Source organism: Alligator mississippiensis, chromosome 1, assembly GCF_030867095.1.
Source record: "Alligator mississippiensis isolate rAllMis1 chromosome 1, rAllMis1, whole genome shotgun sequence".
In the NCBI taxonomy this organism is placed as follows: domain Eukaryota; kingdom Metazoa; phylum Chordata; order Crocodylia; family Alligatoridae; genus Alligator; species Alligator mississippiensis.
In genome coordinates this window covers 263,232,592-263,256,670 of record NC_081824.1, presented here as the reverse complement: position 1 = coordinate 263,256,670, position 24,079 = coordinate 263,232,592, and the positions used below count along the sequence as shown (strand labels likewise).

The 24,079-nt window shown below is 40.4% G+C and overlaps 1 protein-coding gene across 3 annotated transcripts in view; it reads right to left on the bottom strand.

The window, feature by feature from the left end:
* NSUN3 (NOP2/Sun RNA methyltransferase 3) overlaps positions 1–24,079 on the bottom strand; it is a 33,407-nt gene that overhangs the window by 1,533 nt on the left and 7,795 nt on the right. For 2 of the 3 annotated variants that reach the window (XM_059720586.1, XM_059720585.1), the window contains 4 exons: positions 23,611–23,724; positions 19,568–19,911; positions 18,293–18,447; positions 14,892–15,013 (listed from right to left, as the gene is read on the bottom strand). In XM_059720586.1, the coding sequence (XP_059576569.1) occupies positions 14,892–15,013; positions 18,293–18,447; positions 19,568–19,911; positions 23,611–23,651 (662 nt within the window). In that variant the 5' untranslated portion in view covers positions 23,652–23,724. The remainder of the gene's footprint in view (positions 1–14,891; positions 15,014–18,292; positions 18,448–19,567; positions 19,912–23,610; positions 23,725–24,079) is intronic. The other variant, XM_059720584.1, reaches the window with a different exon arrangement.

Sequence of the window (24,079 nt, the reverse complement as noted above, 5' to 3'; positions counted from 1 at the left end):
GGCTCCTTGTCAAAGATGACAAGGCACCAGTAGCAGCAGGACCCAGGGGGAGCTGCTGGCAGAACCTAGGGGCAGTAGGACCCAGCAGTCACAGCAGCAATGCCTGCCCAGCTCCACCCTCCCCCTAGCCCCCAACCAGAAGCCTGTGTCTAGCATTCCCTCTGCTAGGCAGAAGCTTTTGGCCTGGGGAGAGGACCACGGGCGATCACCCCAGTCTTTGGAGCTGGGTGGTTCCTGTAGCATTCTGTGGTCTGGCAATGCAGCCGGGAACCATGTAGTGCCAGAGTGGCCAGCAGGTGGTAGAAGGGGTGGGGAGAACCAGCAGTGGTGGATGGTAAAGCAGAGAAATGGCGGTTGCAGCAGCAGCAGGCAGGTGGGGAGTGGCAGTGGGCAGGAGCACAGTGACAGTTGGATGGAAGCACAGGGCCAGGGCTGGTAGGGACCCAGGGTGCGGCACCAAGAGCACAGGGCTTGGGCTGGCTCTGCCCCCTCCTTGCTGGCGCATCTGGGCCTGGCTCCACAGAGCCCCTGCCAGCCCATGCCCATACTCCTGCTGCCCTGCCCTGGGCCCTGCTGACCCTGGCCCCGGGGCACCAGAGTGGGCCCTGTGCTATAGCCCGTTGCCACCCCCCACCCCCGCAACCGCTGCTGCAACCACCATTTCCCCACTTTCTCACCTGCCCCTGCCGCTTCTCCCCACCCCTGCCAGCCACTGGCACCACGTAGTCCCTGGCTGCATTGCTGTGCAACCAGCAACTGTGTGGTGCCGGAGTGGCCAACGGGCTGGGGGGTGGAGAAGCAGTGGTGGCGAGCAAGAAGGTAGGGAGGAGGCAGGAGAAGGGCAGTGGTGGCAGCTGGGGGGTGGAAAGTGGCAGTGACTGGGCAGCCAGAAGCATGGGGCCCCAGGGCCAGGGGTGGCAGAAGCACTGAGCCCAGGCTGGCAGAAGTGCCTATAGAAGCTCCACCTGCCATGGGCCCTGACGCCTCACAGTCTGCTGCTGCCGCTGGCGACAGGGACTGTGGGCACCCACATCCCCCATGTACACCCCAGATACCATTCCCCTCCACGCATGCCAAAGCCCTCCCCAGCCACCCTCCCCACACACACTCACAGTCCCCCACAAACTCCATAACCACCCACATTCCCATATATCCCCCCCCACACACACACACACCCCTCACACCTATCCAGCTCCCCCACAAATCCTACACTCATACCCTCCCCCACACCCCTCATACACACATACCCACAGCCCCCCACAAACCAATACCCACCCACCCACACCTCCCACCACAATATACAAGAGTAAGACTTCATTTTAAACTATTATACAATCACCTCTATGTACACTACACAAACGCATGTAAATCAGGACAAAAATATTTTTTGAAATTAAATTAATGAATGTTGTAGTAGATGTTTGATTTTTAGAGTAGATGTTTGATTTTTAGAATATGATTTGGTATTTTTCTGGTTCCGAGATGGGAAACCCCCCTTGCGAAAAGGAGTACTTGTGGGGACAAGGGGAGGCACTTCTGGTGGCAAAGGTTAGGAGTTAGGGGGTGGGACTTGCAGTCCCAAGATGGCAGCCAGGGCATGAGGCATCTGTCAAGGGGTGGGGCTACCCATGCGGCCCTCGACAGCTTGCCAAACCTCAGTAAGTGGCCCTCCAGCCGAAATAATTACCCATCCCTGGCTTAGACTAACCTGAGAAGACTGAATTGATTCAGCCTCAGGCTTTTTGACTGTCTGTACTTACTTAGCCTAAGGATCCTGGTTTTCAAATATGATCAGGAAGAGGCAAATGTCTAATTTGCACATGGAAGTGTTGCAGCTACACATACAAACTACTTAACACCACAGCAGATTTGTTGAGTAAATATTTAGTGGGTCATTTGGGGGCTCAAATACCTGTTTTTTTTTAAAGGAAAGAAAAGGGAACCAGCAATTGCAATAACCAGGATGCAACTATTAGGTGTGCAGTTTTGCAAACATTTCTGCAAACCAAACTTGTCACTTCACTTGCAAGCTACACCCCTGTTGCCTCCCCTTGCAATTTCCCTACTATGGATGAAAAACTTACATGTTTAATAATAACCCACATTTAAGATCCAAACCTACAGCTTTTTCATGCATCTAAGAGTCACAGCAACTTTTAAAAAATGTAATCAAACTTATCTAATTGCCTGAAAATTAAAATCATTAATACATGTGCATTTTTAAAATAAAAAACCCCCCAGTAATTATATGTACTCCCTATGTTACACAACTCAATGACCAAACCTAAGAAATGGGAGCTGTTTACCTTCCTTAAAGCAGCATTCTGTCTTACTATACGGGGTAAAATACAGTACATTAGAGTGTTGAAATGACATATGTATGGCATATTTAACTGCCACAGCCTAAGTGCTATGTGAATACAGAAAAAAATATGACACAAATTAATCTATTTTTAATAGCATGCTTTAAACCTGGCATTACTAAAATGCTTAAAGGAGTTGAAGGCAAAGGTAACCTTTAGGTAAAGGTATTCTGGCTGGTTAAACTAATCTTGCTTTATCATCTCTTCTAGCCATTTCCACCCTGAAAGCTCCACAGACTAATTTATGAAGTATTATATAAATGGATCACTTCACAGTTGCTTCTTCGGACTGAAACGGGACAAATACTCAAGTGTGCATAAGGTCAAACAGAGATTACTAAAGAACCCCTCTCCTGCTTAAAAGGACAATGGAGTCTCAGGAATTTTAATATAGTCACTTTTTGGAATAGGACACATGTGCCAAGGTAAACACCCCAACATTTGTAAATGTACCATGGAATTTTGATAGGTGCAAGTGGTCAGGTCAATTGAGAAGCAGTGATGATTCCAGAACTGAAACATGGAACAAAAAGCACTGTGATGTGTAGGGAATACAATGAAGATTTGAAGATCAGATTAACTCAAAAGCACTGACCAAGGAGGATATACAGAGAATAATTAACAAGAGAACAGGAAATCAGAAAATGTTGATTGACTGAAGATTGGGACAGGGAAGACAAAAATTATGACCACTGGCAGAACAGATGCAGAGGCAGAGATCAGAATTAGAGACAAAAAACTAGAACAAGTGGAAAAATGTGCATACCTGAAAGAATTAGTAGGAAGAGGTGGAATTATGAAGATGACATAAAAAAGAATGAAAGACGCTACAAAGCAAGCAAGGAGCAGATGCAAGACACGTGTCACACTGATATGGTCTGAAGGGGTTGGAATGCTTAAGCATGAGAGAAACCAATGAACAAAAGATGTTGACAGAAAAAGTGAGCTGGAAGAAGAGAATACTGAATTTCAAGACTGCAGAAAATAAATGATGAGACAGAAAGCAACTAGGATGAGAAATAACATTGGCTGCTTTCAAACGTTAAAAAAAAAGTGGTGCTTTACTGTAAAATTCTGCACACTTCCACACTGAGCCCAGCACATGCCAAGAGGCATTGCGTTAGTTGGACCTAGCTTGCCTGAGGTCTGTATAGATTGGGGCTATGGTGGGACTTCCTTGGCGCTTGTATCTAAAACCCCACTGAAGCACCCAATCTATAGAGACACTGTGGAGGCAGGTGGAAGTAATGCGCTCTACTTCTGGTGAAGCACATTTATTTATATACATTTTTAACACCTGTGCGCAGCCATTGTTACAGAAGATTCAAGAAAGACTGTTGCAATAGTTGGGCCAAGCATCAAAAAAGACCTGAAAAGTGTATTGTATACGGCAAAAAACAAAACTAAACAAAAGGAAGCTGGAGAATGCACTGAGTGGTCACAGCTAAAAATGACCTAAACAAAAAAGATTTAAGGATGAGAGAAACTTGAAGATGGTAACACAGAAGAGAGCAATGTAAAGACTTCATTCAATGCTGTTGCTCCGCATAGTTACACCTGAGCATGTGGGTATTAAAAAAAAGTGGGGTGGGGGGAAGGAGCTGAGCTTCAGTTCTCTCTCTCTTCTGGAAGATGTCACCTGCAGAGACCCTGTTTTCTGCTGACGTAGGAACTCAGTGAAGAATGCCATCAGTGCCGGCACTGTAGGGCATGAAAGATATTCCAGCCTCTACTCTAACTCATGGCAGTTTACATAAAGCGCCATGAGTTTGAGTGCCCCCCCTGACCCAAAAGACATTTGCTTGTTGGGTCTGGGAGTAGTGGGGATCAGGCCTGCCTGCAGACAAGCAGCCAACCGAGGAGCGGCTCCTCTCTCTAGCCAAGGAGCCCCCAGCAGGAAAGTGGTGGGGTAGAGAAGGGGGAAGCCAGCAGCAGCGAGCTGTTGGCTGGGGTTTGCCTGGCCTGAGCTGGAAGGGTCGGGGCGGGGGGGAGGGGGATCATGAGGTGTGGGGGGGTCCAACCCACCCAGCCCCTCCAGCTATGGCTGGGCAAACCCCAGCTGGTAGCTCACTGCTGTTGGTGCCCTCCCTCCTTTTTCCCTGACAGCCCTGGGGATTGTGCAACAAATTAAACTTAGGGAACACATGTTCCTCAGGTGCTCTGAAGTAGAGTGCCTTCATCTGAAACCTCATGTGATAATGGTTAATTTTTCATGCAATTGGCCACTTTAAAAAGTGATCTGTATCCACACAGGTGTGCCATGGCATGGCTGTAGAGTGTTTCAGGGGGGCAATCCCACAAAAAATATAATTGCTTTCTGCTTCATTTGTGTTCCTTATAGGTCTCTCTTCCACAAAACTTGCATCTAAGATGTAATAGGACAGGTCACATTCATGGGACAATAAATTCAAAGAATTCATAAGATGTTTAGTACAAATAGGAACAAGTGTTGTATAGCATTTCAAAAAATGCACTACAGTGGGGAAGATTTTTTTTTTAAATAACATCTTCAATATTTAAAAGAATCAAGACATATTTTTGGCATTGTGTTTTCCCAAACAGAGTGTGCCAAGTCATGTTTATATCCTGGAAGAGTAATTATAAAACTGTATTAAGCCGAGTGATTTGTTCAAAAGGATTACTAAAATGGCAGGTTAAATTCCACAGTTGGTGACCAGGAAGAGGTGCTCAGTGTAGTGACTACTAGTGGATCAGCAGTGCCAACCCAGAATCAGAATATGTATAGGAAGGAAAGCAAACTTGGAATAAAAGTTTGGGCATTTCAACACAAGGGGGGGATGGGGGGGGGGAGGGGGATGTTCCCCCAAGTATACGGAAACGCTCAATAAAGGCAATTTCTATCCAAATCCAAAAGGGGGCTCAGAGTAAATCAGTTCCAAGCACCCCTGTAAAGAAAGGGAAGCTCTGACCAAGCAAAGTTCAGGCGGCACTGGAGTAGCAACTGTTTTAGCAAGTAACATATTTTGGTATAGTTACCCAAATGATTCTTCCCATTTAGAATCCACTCACCTCACTCTCTTCTCTCCACTAATCTTTCTGAATTAAACAATGAATGTACTGCTTGCTGTGGTTTACTCTAGTGTATCACCAAGAGAAATCTGGGTAGTTAACTTCCAATCTTTCTTTTCTCCACACAGCTCTCAGCAAGAAAATAAGAAAAGTACTAATGTTGGACCAAATCGCACCCAAAAACTTTTCTGCCCCCCTCCCTCACCACATCCATTTTCCTCTCCAGCTTCTCTCCATTTGCCTTTATGTCTCTACAAACAGAGGTTTTATCAGCTGGCAAAAGTAAATGAGGTGTGGGCAGGAGTGAAGCTGCTGCTGGCTAGCCAAATCACCAAACAAAGGGCAAGCAGATAAGTTAAAGCCAAATGACTAAAAATCAAAACAGGCAGCCAACCACAAATCCCTGACGCTTTTTAGACTCTTTCAGAGAAGTGCTGTAAGATAATTAACATTCTCTTTAGGACAAACTAGATCAACTTTTTTTTCCTTTTTTTTTTTTTTTAATGCCTTTGTTGGATGCTTGTTCTTCTTGGTTTTCATCCCAGCATTTGTAATTTATCCTTCTGAAATTAGTTTGTTAGGGCTCAATTGGCAGCATGGCTTTCTAATCTAGATGACTGTGTGGTGAAGTGTCTCCTTAGAATTGGACTATTATCTGACACTACAGACCAGCATTTTGAGGGGAGCAGCACTGCACAGTTAAACTATGAACTTTGCTTGGGTGGGGGCAAGTTTGCATATAATACAAATACTATAACGCTAAGCAAAACTTCAAGGAAAACCCCTATGCCCTGGCAAACATTATTGCTTGCTCTAAGACAACCTCTATTTGGATAGATACTATGAAAACAAAGAATTTGTGAATGCAGTGCACTGGTAGGCAGTCCCTCCCACAGGCATCTGGGAGGATTATGTAAAAAGAGTGCAAATAGGATTATGTATGGTATCTTAACCAACATGATTAAAAGGACTGAAGGGAATGCTGATATTTGGGGTAATGCCATACTTGCAGTTCTCTGCTGCTATGCAAAAAGAGGAAAGACAGGGAAAATGAAGGGAAAACACTGACAAACAGTTGCACTTTGTTCAGTGGTTTAAGGAGAACTTGTCTCTAAATATGTATTACAGGCAGTCCTCGACTTACATTTTGAGTTACAACGTTTATAAATTGACACCGTTTCAACTTTCTGCAGTCAGTTTCGACTTCACAACACTTGATCCGACACCACACCATGCCAGCGAACAAATTTGCTGCATCACCCATCTCCCTGGAGAACATCTGTCCAAACTTCCTTGGACACTTTCCTTAAGAAAGCAGAAAAGACTCCAGAAAAACCTGCAGCCAAGACTCCTGAGAAGACTCCAGCCAAGAGCCCTTCAAAAAGTCCAGCAAAATCACCTCAAAGAAGTCCTTCCAAATCAATACGATTGCTATTTACAATATAAATACATTAATGTAGATATATTACTCATTTATAATTGATCGAGTACAAAATTCTTGGTAATTTTTTGTGAAAAGGTATCGGGCTTTGGTTCAGGAACCAATCCCCCATTTATAACATTGCTTCTTATGAGCAAATTGGTTCCAAGTTACAACGTTTCAACTTAAGACGCGGTTTTCAGGAACCAATGTGTCGTTAAGTCCAAGGACTGCCTGTACTTTCATTAGTTGTGCCTAGAGGCTTCTACTAATATTTTGACCACTCTGTGCTGACCACAACAGTAAGACAGCCCACACCCCAAACAACTGACAGTACAAAGAAGATAGGAAAAGGAAGTACTTAGATCTTATTTAATACCTAAAACTGGGGCACAAAGATTAAGTAATTTGCCCAAGGTAACCGAGTGTAGAACACATCTGCAAACCGAACATAGGATCCCAAACACAAGTTCAATGCTTTACTCACAAAATCACCCTTTATTATGGTTGGTTTGAAACTAAATGGTTAAATTTTAATTGGTAATGACACCTCATCCATGAATATGCAGAGGAGCAGAATTATGAAAACAGGCATGGGCACATGAACAAATTACTGCAAGGCAAACCAGGGTGCCAACTCACTGTACTTCAGTTATTCCACAGTATTTGCTGGTGTTAATGTGAGACACAGTGCACCTACAGTAAATAAGGTAGTTTATTCCCACTTTCAGAGAGATGTAAACTACTTATTACTGCAGGGTAAAAACATGCACATGGACAGTTACCATGGATTATCTGTAAAATTATACACAACCTTATCTCGGCTTGTTTGTTGGTTACAACTGAATAGTAAATGTAATGATTTTGTTGCTAAACATGCAGAATTTCTTACATTTCTCTCTTCCTGGAAGATTTCAAAGCGACTTATTAGCTCTTCACCCACCACTGAAACACAGCCAGCAACAAGGAGTGGAAGCCACTGTTTAGTTGTACAGAGAAAGAATGCCAGGCAAGAGTTTAGGAAACAAGAGTTTCACCAGCTGAAACTCTACAGAGAATTCTGTAGATAAAATATAAAACCCGAACTAGAGTTGTGCTATAACTTCTGCCGTGACATTAGTGAAAAGTGCCAAGAGATCTTCTGTAACTGCAAGTGGTCAGGACCTTGGCCAAAAAACAGTCACCCTCTCCAGCACAAAGTCCCTACAACAGTATGCTGGAGCACTGATTCAGACGAAAGATGAGCACCTTTGGAATGACCAACATGAATCCTCACAGATCTTTGAAATCTTGCACCATAAAGGAGCCAGCTCTGATCCTGCTTAGCTTGTAGGTTTTGACAGAATCCTGCTCTGCAACAGTCAGACTGCAGAATGCAAAATTGTTTTCGCTTTGTGCCTAATTCAGGAACTGAGACATCTAAAGGGATTACTTCACTCTGCAAGGGTTACAAGAATGGTGCAGCAGTGAGTTCATACACTAAGAATTCAGTCGGGCCAGGTACCAAGTACCTGAAACTACCAATCAAACCAATGGCTGATTAAAATTCAAATCAAAATCAAACAGAAGCTGAAGACACTCAGCACCCGTTATGAGGTGCTCCGTACCTTTTGAACTGACTTAAAATCTATAGATAAGTTATTTATCTGCACATATACTACTTTAAAAAAATATACGTGATTGAAACAAAAGCTGTGCCACAAGGGCCCCCAAATACTTTTTTTTTAAGATGTGGTATATTGCTTTAGAATAATTAAACTGTATTTTCATTTGCTCATAGTGGGACAGCTTCCTCTCATCAGGTTGATTAATTGAATGCAAGTCAATCCTTATTAAAGCATAAATCTAGTGACACTAAATTTAATTTCATAAATTAAAATCTAAGTTCACCTCCTCATGAAACTGGATGTTTTTCAAAAAGTATCAATCAGCACCGAAGTGGAGTAACTCTGAAAGGAATCCTGGTTTCTTTCGACTGAAGCCAGAGTTCAATGCAGGAGTAAATGCTTTGGGGCATTTTTGGAAGAAAACACTGATATAAACATTAAAATAATACTGTAAAATAAATATATATAAAAACAAGTGTTTATAAATTACTTAAAAATAAAACTGTGATTTCATTAGCAAGGGTGGGCATCTGCTACTCTGTGCTGCAGAGAATTACACTTTTTGTTTGATGTAAAACTGTAACCATTAATGAAGGTACGATTGAAAGACTAACAAATTACTACTACTGAAAGGTGACCTATATAACACAGCCTGTAACAGAAGCTTTAGTCTGCCAACTAAATGCCCACACACCACTTCAGAAAAGTCATACTGTGAAAATGTGGAGCTTTTGAGGCTACATATGATTTAGAGTTGGAATGTATTTGTATTAGGTTCTTAAAGAGAAGTGGGTAAGACTCACGTCATCCATTAACATACTTCATTCACAGTTTCCTGGCATGTTATGAGATATTTTCTAGCACACCTTGTGTATATATATGATGAAAAATTACAACAGATGCTGTTAAATTTTATAAATTGGGCAGGGGGAGGGAAGCATGCTTAGCTGCAAAATTAAATCCTTCCTTTGGGTGGGGGATGTGACTTTAGGAGATATCAGAAAACTGCAATTTATGGGACCTGCTACACTATTAAATACTCTGAGCAGTTTAATAACTTTTTCAAATCACCAAAGGCCTGGAACTGCAATAGCTGGAAACTGCAGATTAGACTGGGATGTGCAAGCACATCTGTCTGTGAAAGCTTGTGTGTGGTTCCTGCTCACTTGCCACTCTGCCTAGCCTAAACTACCAACAGTAACAATTTTAGGATCACTAAATTCATCCTGAAATCTCTCCAATATTGAAGTGTAAGGGGCCTGTTGTATACTATTTTACAAATAAATGTTTAGCAATGCCTAGTACAACTCTAATACAACAGAATATAGGTCTGTCTCTCCTTCCTGGAAAGAAACTCTATATTTCAGCCCCCAAGGCTCCCCCCAGAGGTAGTGCAGGCACCTCCTCTGGACACTTCTGGATGCTTATCTTGCTGGGATCCTTTAACCCTAGCTGACTTCCTGCCCCTTGGGCAGGGGGCTGGACCTGATGATCTTACAAGGTTCTTTCCAGCTCTGCTGTCTATGAAATCTTCTGCTGTCTATGAAATTTCCAAAGACTGAAGTGTCACTCCTTTTTTACTAAGTACCTCTTAGGAAGGAAATTAAATAGTGTGCATTACTACATTGAAGGAGTCAAAGATGGAAGAGATCTGTTAAGGTCATTTAATCCAACCGTCCACAAAGCAGGATTGTTGGATTACAAGTTTAAAGATTTTGAACAAATCTAACAAATGGTCCATGTTTTATTTAGTGCAAGCCTCAAGATTAACAGTAAATTAAACAGGTTAGAAAAGAGATACAAAAAATGAATTAGAAAAAAAAAAAGGAAAGCAAAGCAATAAGATTATTTCAATATCTTACAAGAAAAATAAAAAAGATCCGTTTCAGATACATGTACTTCAATGACTGAAAAAAAAATCAGAATAGTTTTAAATGTCACTAAAACTTATAAGTTATCAAATGCCGAAAAGGGATATTTCACACTGAAATAAATTAAACAACGTGATAGGTTGCCATTTGGTTCCCTTTTTTAAGCCTTGGCTTTTCAAACACAACCTTTTAAAAAAGGCATGTAATAAATAGCTATCGAAACAACACTGGGATATTATTTCTTATTGCAAATCCCACTTCCCTAACCCACTTTTTCGGTACATGATTATATATTCCACATCTTGTTGGAAGGGTCAGCATTAATTATATCACTAATATAAACATTTTTGGTGTTAAAAGAAAGATAACTGGTTTCAAGGCAAGTTACAAAAATACTGTAACACTTCAACAGTGCCATCTTTTGGTCACTGGAAGAGAGGGGTTTTTTCCCTCCCTTTAATACCCAACACTGGTTTTGATGAGAAGTAAAGCAATCAATCCCTACTAAGCCAGTCAAGCAGCAAATCATCTCAAGTCCTATATTTACCTTCTTCCTCCATCCCTTTTTTTATTTTAGATTAATTAGATCATGCATTTTCCTCTCTTTCCTTTAAAAAAAAAAAAAAATCAAACTGAGCTGAGCCACTGTAGGGTCACGCTGCTTATATATATATATTTTTTTTTTGGCAAAAAAAATCATGCTGGGAAGGCTAGGGAAATCCCTCCTGTATACAATTCCTAATATACAATGAGCTATAATGAGAGGTGACAGCACAGCACAGGGGATCATGACATAAGCACAAGCATTCGCTCTGTGCCCCAGGCACAATGTGCACAGTTACTGTCTGTGTACAGTAAGCTTTGCTGTTGTAGAGACAGTGTAGTTCCAAACAACAACATGCAAGAGAGTCTTTCAGCTACATTAGAGTTTGGTATACACAGCAACCATTTTTTTTTCCACATGCACAGTTCACTATAAACAGGAAGCATTTTTCATCCCCCCCCCCCCCCAATTTCTATGCCTAGTTGCACAAAAATGCTCAAAAGACCAGCAGACTTTCTTGCCATGAATAAAGTTAAATATATATATTTAAAAAAAAAATCTTAACAAATGTTTCTGAGCCATTTCTTTACTCTGAGGAAGGCAATCCATCTTGCTAATAAAGAGCCAGAAGCTCTGTACTAGACAGACAATGAGCTTTCCTTCCTGCTCCCCAGAAATACTGCACAACATTCAAACATTCAGTTTCCATATTAATTGCTAAAATTGCCTTGCATGCACCCAGGCTGGGTGTTCACACTGTCAGAATCACAAATGGCAATGCTATTTGTAATTAAAAAAAAGAACCCTCCAATAACCGGAAGCATTCCAGTGTGCTGCAGTGACAAAAACACTCAGGGAAAAGACCTGAGGAAGGGTACAGAGCTCATCTATGTCCTTCCCAACTATACAGCTGGTCAAATAAAATATAATCGCCTACTAAAATCCTTGCCTCTTGCAAACATCTTTTAGTTATTTAACCATCATGGAAGTGTCTCTTATTTTGCAAGCTTTTAGATGGCTAAGCTGAACAATTTTTAAAATTATTATTAATTCTAAAAGTCGCTCCCCTCTCAATTCATAATTCATGTAAGGCAAAAGCATCGCTGTTTCTACTAGACAATGGAAAACAAAAGACTCTAGGGCCATATCCACACATGCAGGCATGTGTGTTTTGTGGCGCCACAGACTACACACATTGCACGTTACACTGTGTGTGGCACTGCTAATTTGCAGTATGGAAGCAAAGTGTGCTACAGGGATTTCCCGGTAACAGCCTCCCCCACAGAAAGAAAGCAGTGCAAAGCAGGTTAAAATAGTGTACGCTGGGACAAATGCAGAGACAGGGGAGCAAGCAGCCCTGGGCTCTAGGAGCACCTGTGCAGATTGTCCCGTTTGCAGAGACACATGCCCAGGGAATCCAATTTGGGATGCACCTCTGCAAACAGGGAATCTGACTTGCAAACAGGGAATCCTTGTTCCACTGGAGTGGAAGGTACCTGACCCTGTGTGGTAACATGTGACGTCTGTTTCACCTAGTAGAGGATTTTTAAAAATTTAAGACTTGGAAAATTCTTAATGAACTTAATCCTTTTGAATATTAACAAGATTATTTCTTTAAATGAACATGCATCTCATCAATTAAGTATTTGCTTGCTATAACTTACCTGTATTGTTTAACCATTTATATTGTATATGTATTTCATTATTAAATTAGATATTAAAAAATATTTGCATATGTTGACCATTTAATTTTGGGGATGGGTTCTGCAAACCTTGCTTGGCTCCCAGAATGCCTCTGGGGGTCAGTACCATGTTAATGTGGTGAAACTTCTTCCTGTATCCTAGGTAACTTAAGTGAGTGGTACATGTATCCTAAGTGATTTACTCAAGATTATTAGGAACGTCAACCTTAGAACCAAGATCTGAACTCTATTCCCAGCTCTCAGTTACAAACTCAGGCCATCCATGTAAGCGTCTCACAGCAAGTAAGATTGTTTTATTAGCTCTGCTCATGAATGGTTGGCACACTTGAATGAGTCACTCAGCCTCACACTGGCTTTGTTTTATCACTTCCTACTCTCTCACTTGTGCTAGTAGGGGGAATCCCTAAGTATTCAAAAGCATTCTAAGGTCATCAGATAAAGGACACCTTAGAAATCCAGTGTACTATTGAACCAAGTACTGATGTCACTGGGACTACGTACATACTTAACTAAATTAAACATGAAGTTTTTAAGGTGGCACTGACAAGAAGGAACTTTAAAATGAGTTTATTTTACATATTCCAAAATCTAGGCAAGACAAAAATTAAGACTGTTGAATTTGCTGAACAGCAAATTTGCTGGAGAGAAGATTAATTAACACTTTTCTACTCGAAAACTGATCAAACACATACTGACCTACGAGTCCAAGTTTTTATTGCTGCTGCACTATATTACAAATCAGTACCCTTTCAGAAGATGCCATCTCCTCTTCCAGATTTAAGGGAAAATAAATTAAATTAAAGATATTTTGGAATGAAAGGTATTTTTGGTCTGCTTTTTTTTAAAAAAAAACAAGCTCCTTGCTTTCAAGAGTTCTTCACTTTCAGTATTATAATCTGGAATGATTTATAAAAATTTGCAAACTTTCACTGAATGATATATGCTTCCTTTTGCTAGAAGTTCACAAATTGGATTTTACATGTCAAATACTGAAAAGAGAAAACTGAAAGAGGTCAGTCTTTTAAACGTGATTGATTTCTTCAAAGGAAACGGGTGACATGATGCATTACTGCAATAAGACACTCATATTTCTGTTATAAATCATAGGCTTCTGTTAGGCCTTTTTCTTCCAGAAGTCAGGCAAAACTATCTTGCACTGCTGCAGTGGAACTTTCCATAAAACAGGCTTTTTCGAAACCTTACTTTATTTCTCTCTCAATTTGCTTTGACAGCTATATACTTCTGAGGTGAAACATTGCACTACATTTAAAAGTTTAGTACTTGATCAATAACTATGAAACAATAGATTGCTACAGAAAGTATTTTTTAAAAGAAAAATATCTTTTAAATCTAGCTCCCAAAACATCTCCATTTTTCACATCATACTGTATTATTTAATTTTTTTGGCAATTTATCTTTTAAAAATGGTTTTGTGAAAAAATAGATAAGGGCAACAGCTTTATCAAGGGTAACCTAGACAATGGTAATGGGGGATAAGAATTTTCATGTGGCTGATGGCAAAAACTAAACAGCCATTCAAGTAATACACCTCAAGGAGTACTCTTTTTTAACCCACCCCAACAAAATATACTCAAACCAGATCTGCAAGGTATCATAAGGATTTCAATGGTTGTTTCACGGATAAAGAAAGCATTTCAGGTATTAGCAGTTTCATTTGTATTAAATTGCAAATGTGTTGCGACAACTTAATTTTAATTTTTTTACTAAACCTGTTATTTACAGTTGTCCAGCTTTGAAGATTGCAAACTTTTAACAGCAGCCAGTAGCAGAGCAGTGAAATTAAGAACTAGTGGTCTGATCCTGAAAACCCATGAACACATGGGCTAACCTACTAAGAGTTCGTTAAATTCTTCCTGGAAACAGTTCACATAAGCAGTGAGGCAAGGCAAGTTAAGATCTCATGCCGCAACAATGTTACCTTACACCTGATGACCAACCCTGATGAACAGCCTTGTGATCACATAGCTTTAAATTGTGAATTGCAAATAGTATTTCTGCTTCAAAGTAAAAAAAGGATAAGGCATGGTAAAAGTCTGTATTTGATAGGACTTAGAGACCACTTTTTTAAAAGCTTTTAAAAGACAATAGGAAAGTGGGATTTAAAACTTTACTTAAAATAGGGAATAGTAGTAGAATCAATACTACCTCTAAATCAGAAAAAAAATGAGAAAGAAATCAGAAAGAAATTTTTAAAATACTCCCTTCATATGCATTTTTTGTATTGTAATAGGCTGCTCTGGATCTTTCTGCAGTTGAAGCCCAAGTACTATGTGAAGCTGCAATGACATGGCTTGCCATAATTTCATTTAAATTAATCCTTTGCATTTCTCACCTTAGCAGCTGTATCTGTACAGCAGATAACACCTTCCTCTGAATTAGTCTAAGCCTTGCCTGCTGTACATCCGATGAAAACAACCAATTTCTGTCATTTGAGCAGGGGGCATCAACCAATATCTGTGTAGCCAACAAGTAAAAAAGAGAAGAAGAACACACGCTGTAATGAAGCTAACTTACTTTCTTATATCCTATGCAGAACTGCACATAAATGCAATTTCAGTAAAAATGTGAAGTGGCTTGCTTTATTTTTTTTAGAAGCAGAAAGATCAATTAATTTGGGCTACTGACCTGTATATGCTTTTCAGAAAAATATACATTAATGACTGTTCCATGATCATTGAGCTGAACACATCCCACCTGGCCCCTCCCTCTTATTCACCTATTTACATGTCACCAAAACAGAATGGTAAGCACTGCGTGCTCTCCATAATTCAACAGCAAAGGGTTATGTGTGACATCATTTAACATGTGAACATAGATATGGGTACCGAGTTTCATTAGTTCAGTTTAGGGTACGTAGAAAACATGGACAGGACTCTTGTGTTTTCAACCTGGATGCAAAAAGCTGTGTGTCATACTGGGTCAGGCCAATGGTCTTGGCCCAGCATTCTGCCTCCCAGTGGCAAGAATGGGTGTTAAGAGGGAAAGCACTGAAGCAGGTATAACTAGAGCAGGGGTAGGCAAAATGGCAGATGCAGCAGGCAGCCAGACTCCATTTCCTAGCATTTCAAGGAGACCCTGAAGCACAGGGCTGTGACAGCACTGGGCTGCAGAACAGGGGCTCTGCCCCAGCCCAGCCCCATGCTGTCAGGGCCCTGCCATCCCAGGGTCTCCATGGAGACCAGCTGGGAGCCATGTGGGCGGCTGGGCACAGAACAGCTCCAGGCCCGGGATCCTGTGGCAGTGACCGCACAGGGTGGAGCTGGGGCAAAGCTGTGATCCACTCCCTTCACGCCCCTGCTCACAGAACCCACACACATCACAGGGTGTGTGGATGGAGGATCACAGCTCTGCTCCAATCCCAGTCCCACACTGTCACCGCCCCAAGATCCTGGGGTTTCCCTGGCTCCACTTGCCCCTCTCGCTCCTGGCCATGGCCCCATTCCAGATGCCCTGCCCATAGGTCCCACCCCTGGTGCACGTCCCTGATCTACAGTAATCTATATCCTGTTCATTACCCGCCCTAGCATCCACCATTGTTGGTTTAGAGATGCTAGAGGATACCGCTGAAACTGTTCTGTTGGATAGCTATTAATAGAGCTATTCTCCATGAATCTGTCTAGTTTTGTTGTGAACCTTGCCATACTATCTGTGTCTACAACCTCTTCTGTCAATGAGTTTACAATTTAACTGGGCACTGAGTGAAAAAAGTACTTTCTCTTGTTAGTTTTAAACCCATCTTCTGCCAATTTCAGTGGGTGCCCCCTAGTTCTGCTATTCTAGGACTTGGTTAATAACTTGGTTCTCTATTCACTCTGTCCACATCCTTCATGATTTTATATGCCTCTATCATATTGCCCCTCAAACGTCTCCTTTCCAAACTTAAGAGTCCTAGTCTTTTTAGTCTCTTTTGGTATAATAGCTGCTTCATATCCCAAGATTATTTTGGTTGTCCTTCTATCTTTTCTAACTCTACCACATCCTTTTTGAGAGGCAGAGATGCACAATACTCAATATATGGGTGGACCACGGATTTGTATAGTGCAGGCTTGTCCGCCATGCGGCCTGCCAAGCCGTTTTTTGTGGTCCGCAGTGCTGTGATGGGAAACGAAAGTAAACACGGTTTACTTTTGTTCCCACCCGTTCTCCCTCCCCCAGCCCCTCAGCAGCTATCTAATGGCTGCTGAAGGGCTGGGGAAGGGACAAGATTCCCACACGCACTCCGTCAGTTTGACGTTGCCGATGCGGTGTGTGTGGGAAGAGGAGTAGCCATGTGCCACTCAGGACAGGATGAGCCCAGCCGGAACAGCAGGGGCTCAGCTGCACTTTCCCCCTACCTGCACTGGTCAGTCCCAAGCAGCACATGGCTCCCCCTCTGCCTCTGCTGGCTGGTGCAAACCTGGGCAGGTCTGTCCCATCCGGAGCAACACGCAGCTGAAGCCGGCTTCCCATGTGCTGCTGGGGCTGGGAGGAGGCTGGCCGGGTCAGCACCGGCTAGCAGAAGTGGCAGCAGAGCCGTGTGCTGCTCGGGACTGACCGGTGCAGACAGGGGGAAAATGCAGCTGAGCCCCTGCCGCTCTGGCCAGCTCGTCCCATCCCGATTGGCACACAGCTCCATTGCCGCTTCTGCTGGCCAGTGCAGACCCGGCCAGACTCCTCCCGTCCCCAGCAGCTTGTGGGAAGTTGGCTTCAGCTACATGCTGCTCCGGATGGGACAGATCCAGCCGGGTCAGCACCGGCCAGGAAAAGCGGCATGCAGCTGAAGCTGGCTTCCCACATGCTAACGGGGATGGGAAGGGCCCAGCCGGAGCGGCAGGGGCTCAGCTGTATTTTCCTCCTGCCTGCACCAGTCAGTCCCGAGCAGCACACAGCTCATTTTACAGGTTCATTTTTCATGTTTGTAAAATGCTTGGAGAGCCCTACATAGATGCACTGCATAGAAATGCAAAATATATTTTGACTTATTTGGTTGGCACCTTGGGCTAAGATTTTCAAAGCTGAGTCAAAAGGCCAACTTCCATTAAAATGAATAGGATTTAGAGGGCTCCAAATCTTTTATGACAACTTTGTAACATGTCTATCTACCCCTTTTTGCAAATCTCAGCCATAGTTTGGAAGCTCAGCCAAAGAATATAAGAGCTTCTAAACATAAGAGCATAAAAAGTGCCATGCTTGGTCAGCCCCATGGTCCATCTAGCTCAGTATCCTGTCCTAAACAGTGGCAGAGGTGGATACTATAGAGGGAGAGTTTTGAACTGGTTATTTAGACCCATTTCATTGTTATTTCCTGCAACTTCATTGTGTCAAAGGTCACGTGACATCACTTCCTGATGTGATACCACTTCCTGTGAGGTCTTTGAATATGGCTTGCCGGCCCAGTGAGTGATAAAAAGTTCGTGATCCAGCCCCACATTCAGAAAGGTTGGACACCCCTAGTATAGTGGTACAGTGATGTTCTCTGTTTTGTTTTCAATTCCCTTCAAAATGATCCCAACATTTTATTGGCTATGTCGGTCACTGTTGCACACTGAACTAATTTTTTTAGAGAATTGTCTACAATGATTCCAAGGTCTCTTTCCTCAAAACAACTAGTTCAGAACCTGTGGAAAAAGAAACTAGTTTTAACTGCCTTTTTATAGGACACGGACAAACAGTTATAATGCATGTCAGGGAGAAATAGAAAAGGAAAGGAGAGGAGCACAGAAATATCATCACTGGATTCAATCTGCTTGTTACCTTATCATATGATTCAGGATGGAGCTCTCCAATCTGTCTCCCATCCAATTCAGAGACAGTAATTATATTCAGCAAGGATTCGGGGATGAAGGATTCTACTGTCTGTTTCAACCACCTTGATCTCAAAATATCATACTCATTACAGTGAAAATGACCTAAACACAAATGATCTAAAATCAATTATTTATAAACTTTACAAATGTAAGACATAAGTACAAAAATGCTAGTACTTTAACTGGGCTTATCTTATGTATTCTATAACTGCTGAATTTTTATAAGTCCTAGTAAATCTCAACATGCTCCTAAAAGGTGCTTCACAAATATTTAGTACTAAATAACTAAAGTAGCCTAAGACTATCACACTAAATCAAACTTGAAAAAATAACCCACATTCAAAGATCAGTGCTATGAAAGTATTTTTCCAAGTTCTTTCTATTGTCATGTAGAGGATGCATATGCCCTTTTAACTGATTATAAACTTTGTTTTCATTTTGTGTTTGTAAGCATTTCAACTCATCTGCTGGAGGTTTCAAGCTATTGTATTAGCATGAACACATTTATCCTTTTCATTCCTACTAGCAATACAGCCCTGACTTGTTCTATCAGGTCACATTTTCCTCTTGAGTTTGCCACTAGCAACTCAGTGCCCCCAATCATTTCTCTCTTTTCTAGTCTCTTATACCATCCAGACACCTATGAGCTTGGTCATATAACATGCTAGCATGCACTATCTTTTACTGAAAATTTTTTCTCAATTTTTCTACATTTCCATTAACCCAAAGTCTGTTCCACTTACAGCTGAGGTACAGAATAATCCTAAATCACGCTCTCAAGATTCTCCTGCTACCTAACAAGTTTGGATCGGTCTTTCACCCTCACACAGATTGCTTCACTATCCAGCCAACCCAGTGCAATTAAAGTTCCACATTAGCACAAAGATAGAAAAATATTTGAAGCCCATAGAATATTTGCTTTCTTGTGTCAAGAAGCCTGCAAATAATTTATAGCTGAAGTGGTATGTTTGATAGCAGCATATAACACAGTGAATGCATTCTAGAGAGCAAGAAAAAGCACCTGTCTTTTTCAGTCTTCAGTAACCTGCAGGTAAATTTGCATTTTAATATCTTCTGGTTTTCTTCCTTTCTGGGTTAAAATGGCTCCACAAAACTTATAGCACAATCTCAAAAGTACTCCGGACCTGAATAAATACAGGTAGCGTTTCACTCTCTCTCTCTTTTTCCTAATTCTAACTAGCATATTGATACTATACATTACCTGGATATGCACACTGTAGCATAGCTATTGATTTACCCCCAGGAGCAGCACACATATCCAAAACCTCTTCCCCATCTTTTATGTCCAGTGCCAGTACTGGCAGAAGAGAAGCAGCATTCAGCAGATAATATTCCTTCAGTTTACCAATCTGGTGCTTTTGTGCAGGGAACCTCCCAGGAATTCTACTGATGTAACACTTCAACAACCCCTTAAGATGGGGCAAGGTTTCTTGAAAGAGATTATAATATCCCTTCAGATGCAAGTTGTTCTCCAGCTCAGAGGAATAGCTGAATTTATTCAGTAGGACACCATATTGCCAGAACAGTGGTGATGTGAACACATCCCTAGAGAATTAAAAAAAAAAAGTATATATATATATATATATATTTGATACAGTGGGAGGCAAAATTAATTTTCTGTAACTTGATACACTTCTCATTTCAAAGAATAAAAAAGAACCAAGAGCCAACAGCAAGGATTTTTTGCACATATTAATCACAGCATTTTAAGTGCATTCTAGAGGTATAGTCTGCTTACATGGCTTAATTATATACTGTGCCATAAACTATAGCCTCCTCTCGTTTTAAATGCATTACTTTTCAATGTCATAAGACACCCTTTCTTTTTTTCTTGCATCAAGAGGAAAGGCCAAGTAGGAGTACTCGATTTTCCATAATATTTTTTATATACAAAAATGCAGCAATTCCTGGCCCCTGGTGTAGTGCTCATTTTATCACAAGGTCCTTAGAGTACCATTTCCTTTAACTTTCCACCAGGAAAATATGCAGCTTTACTTTCTACTACATCAAAATTTTCCAAATGTTACCTGTTGCAACCACACAGAAGTTGTATGAATTTTCTTTAAACAACCTATCCAATCTAATTCAAAATTAACCTTTCACTCGGTTCTTCCAAACTAACATTTCCTGAATTAATAATCTTTTTGTTTCATAAACTTTCCTTTATCGGTGGCTATTAGAAATAAAAAGCTATTTTATTCCAAACAAATCTTGTCAGAGAGTAAAAGGTCTCTGTTTAAGATCAAAATACTAATTAGGATTTAAAATACCCTTTTTAAAATAAGTGTGTTTTTCCTTTTGGAAAAATACTGTTTGCTGACTTCAACTCTAGAATTTCTTTTTAAAAATCAGGACTTCTAAACACATGTATTTTGGGAGAATTTAGACTGCCAAATTGACTATCCTGATTCATATAGAGAAATTGATCCATAAGGACTATAAAGTGCTTCTGCACCTGAACTACATTTAACAGCAGATACAAGTGCTTCCAAACAAGCATATTTAAAACCAGTATCAATTACAATCTTCCTTTTTAAAGCTTTTAAAGAAAAAAAAAAAAAAAGGTTTAAAACACAGAGATTTTCAGTACTGAAGATTAAACTATGTTCAAAATTCTGTTTCTTTCTTGGGTCCCTCACCATCTTCTACAGCTGTTAACCCATGCACAGTGTTCCTTCTGTGTTGTTTTCAAGGTTTTGACTAAGCAGCAAGGAGAGGAACAAAAAGTATTAGAACAGTGTTTAAGAATAAAGCATTTGGTAATCGGCCCAGGACTTATCCTCAAACGCTTTTCAAACAGTAGCACATCGTGAGTTGGGTCCTATCTGCACTGTATTAGAAAAATATACTGGAATTGTATTTTACTATCCTGTCAGGTTAAAAAAAAAAAGTTCTTCTCTACGCAGTGTTATTGGGCTATTGCGCAGTTAGTGTCTCGCGTAGATGCAGCCAGTGTATACAACAGAAAGGGCCAATGTTGGGCTCAAGACAGAAAGGAACAATATTCTGTGGAGCATAGAGCAATCTGATTTCAACACCTGGAAAATGGAAGAAAATATTGCCATAGCTCTAGCTTGCAAAAAAGACCCTATTTAGGAATACTTTCACAAAATTCCTGCATCACTGGGCAAAGCAGGACCACATGCCAAACATAAACAGTGCAACAAAGAAATGCAAGGCCTGGCAGCCTGAATGAAGCAACATCATGAAAAATGCTTATTAGAAGGCAATAACTTTAAAGATGGTGTGAATGTGTCTGAGACACCTGGATCAACTGGTTATTGAACTTAGTATTTTGAAAACCATTCTTATGGATTGCTTACCATATATTATAATACTAGTAAATAATACATTTATGACAATAGTGTTACTTATTTTGGGTGGATTACTTACGAATTTTAAAATGTTTATTCAAAATCCAGTGGATGTGCTAGCCTGTGGGAGTATTTGTCAATTATACATTTTTAATATTACACCTGCACTCCTGAAATGACTTTTATTGCTCAGTGTAAACAAATATAAAAGTCCTAGGTAAAGCAATCCTGTGAGAAATAAAGTTTTAATATGAATTTATTCATTTAAAAAAAAATAAACATTTTTCCCTACAGTTTTGTATTGATTAAAAAAAGGGTTTAAAAATAAGATAACCTTCATAAATTTAATAGTTTTCTATAGAACTGGGTTTGGAAAAATTATACAATTTAAACACTGGTTAAAAATATCTGCTGTACAAGGGACCTTTCATTTGCAGTCACATTTTAAGTAATGCATTGAGTGAATATTAAGTAATGCACAAGTGACTTTTCAAGCATTTTGTTCCAGGGTCCTGCTTAGATGCAAGAAATTGTGAACATCAATCATCTGCAATGTCCGCAACTTCAGAATCATATACTGGTACCACCAGCAGTACTGAAACTAGTTATGCCTCAGACAGTGAATTACTTGTTTCCAAAAAGAGATCTTCTTCATTATCAAGTAAAACTATGGATTAATTCATAATTAGGACCAGCAAAGTCCAGCAAGACAACATAAATGAAAAGATCACTCTATTCATTTATGCAACAAATTCTCCCTTTCATCTTGTTCACAACAAACACTTCACTGATATGGTTCAATCATTATGACCAGGTTACATTCCACCTAGCAGAACAGATATTGCTGAAGGCTTCTGGATACAGTGTATGACAGAGAAATTGAACAGTAGGAAAAAAACATCAAAGAAAAAAGTGTTCATCTGAGTCTTAATGGATAGAGCAACGTACACAATGATCCAGTAGTATGTGCCTGTGTGACAACAGAAGACATGATTGTTTTTTTCGCAGAAACAATGGATAGAACAGGAAAATGTCCATATTGCCAACTATTTAGAAGAAGTAACAGTAAAAGCTACATAACAAACCGTGACCAAAAATTCAAGCATTGTGTGAGTAGTCTTGTCACAAATGAAAAAAAAAAGCTTAGAAGATAATGAAGCAAACCTAAAACTTATTAACATACGAGTGCAATGCTCATTTGATGAATTTTTTTGCCAAAGGTTTAAGTATTCCAGAAATAAAGGAAAACATTAAAATTGCAAAGTACTTCCATAACAACTATCAGTTTACTTCAGCTTCACTGAACAGAGATGGGGGATCCAAGCTAATTCTCCCCCAGGATGTACAATGGAATTCAGTGGTTGGCTGCTTTGAGCTATTAAGAACTGGTCTATTTTGATGACCATCTGTGAAAGCTGTGACAAAATTGATGGAAGTATCACAGCTAGCTCAGTCAACACTAGACTAAATAGAAATGTAGAAGATATGCTGAATACACTAAAGCATATTTCCATAGCCTTGGACAAATTACAGAAAGACTGCTAATGTATTGTGGATGCTGTTGAAATTTGGAAAGCACTTCAAGAAACACCTAATAGCAAAGCTAAACTGCAGGCAGTAAAGAGGCAGATGGATCAAACACTTACTCTACTTCATTTTCTTGCCAGTATTTCTAACACAATGTAACAGGTAGATGCCTAGCTGCTGAAGAGGAAAACGCTGCAAATGCTGCTATGACATGGGCATCTACTAATCACCCATCAATCATACCAACCATAATAAATTTCAGGGCTAGAGGAGAACCATTCAAGCAGTACATGTTTGCTGAGGAGGTTTTAAAGAAAAAGTCACATCACTGAACTGCTGAAAGTCACTAGTAAAGCACCAAGAACCAGAATCTGTTGTAGTGCTAAACTAGTTTTTTACCCACAGTAGCCTCTTCTGCAAGTGCAAACAAAATATTTTCTTCATTTGGACTGGTTTACTGAGCTGAGAAATTGATTAGAAGTTGAAAAAGCAGAAAAGCTTGTTTTTATTTTCCAGTCTGTGAATAAAAAGGGGGAGAAAAATTATATTTATGAGTTCCAAACACTTGAAAGAAAGGGGGTAAACATTTTCAAAACAGCCTAGGTAAACAAAAATGAAAATGACTGTCTCATTATAAATGGAATTAGACAGGCAGGCACTTAACCTCAAATGACTTTCACCTAGGCATTTTAGACAATTTTCCCTGTGATGACCTTGAAATAATTGGTTTAATTTACTAACCACAGTTCATACTTCTAATACTGTACCAGTTGATACTAGTGTTTAATAAATTAGTTAGCTGTAAATGTGCACGTTTTGATTTTTTTAAAAAGGTTTGATATCCAAAATATTATTTTGTTTAATAAATTTGA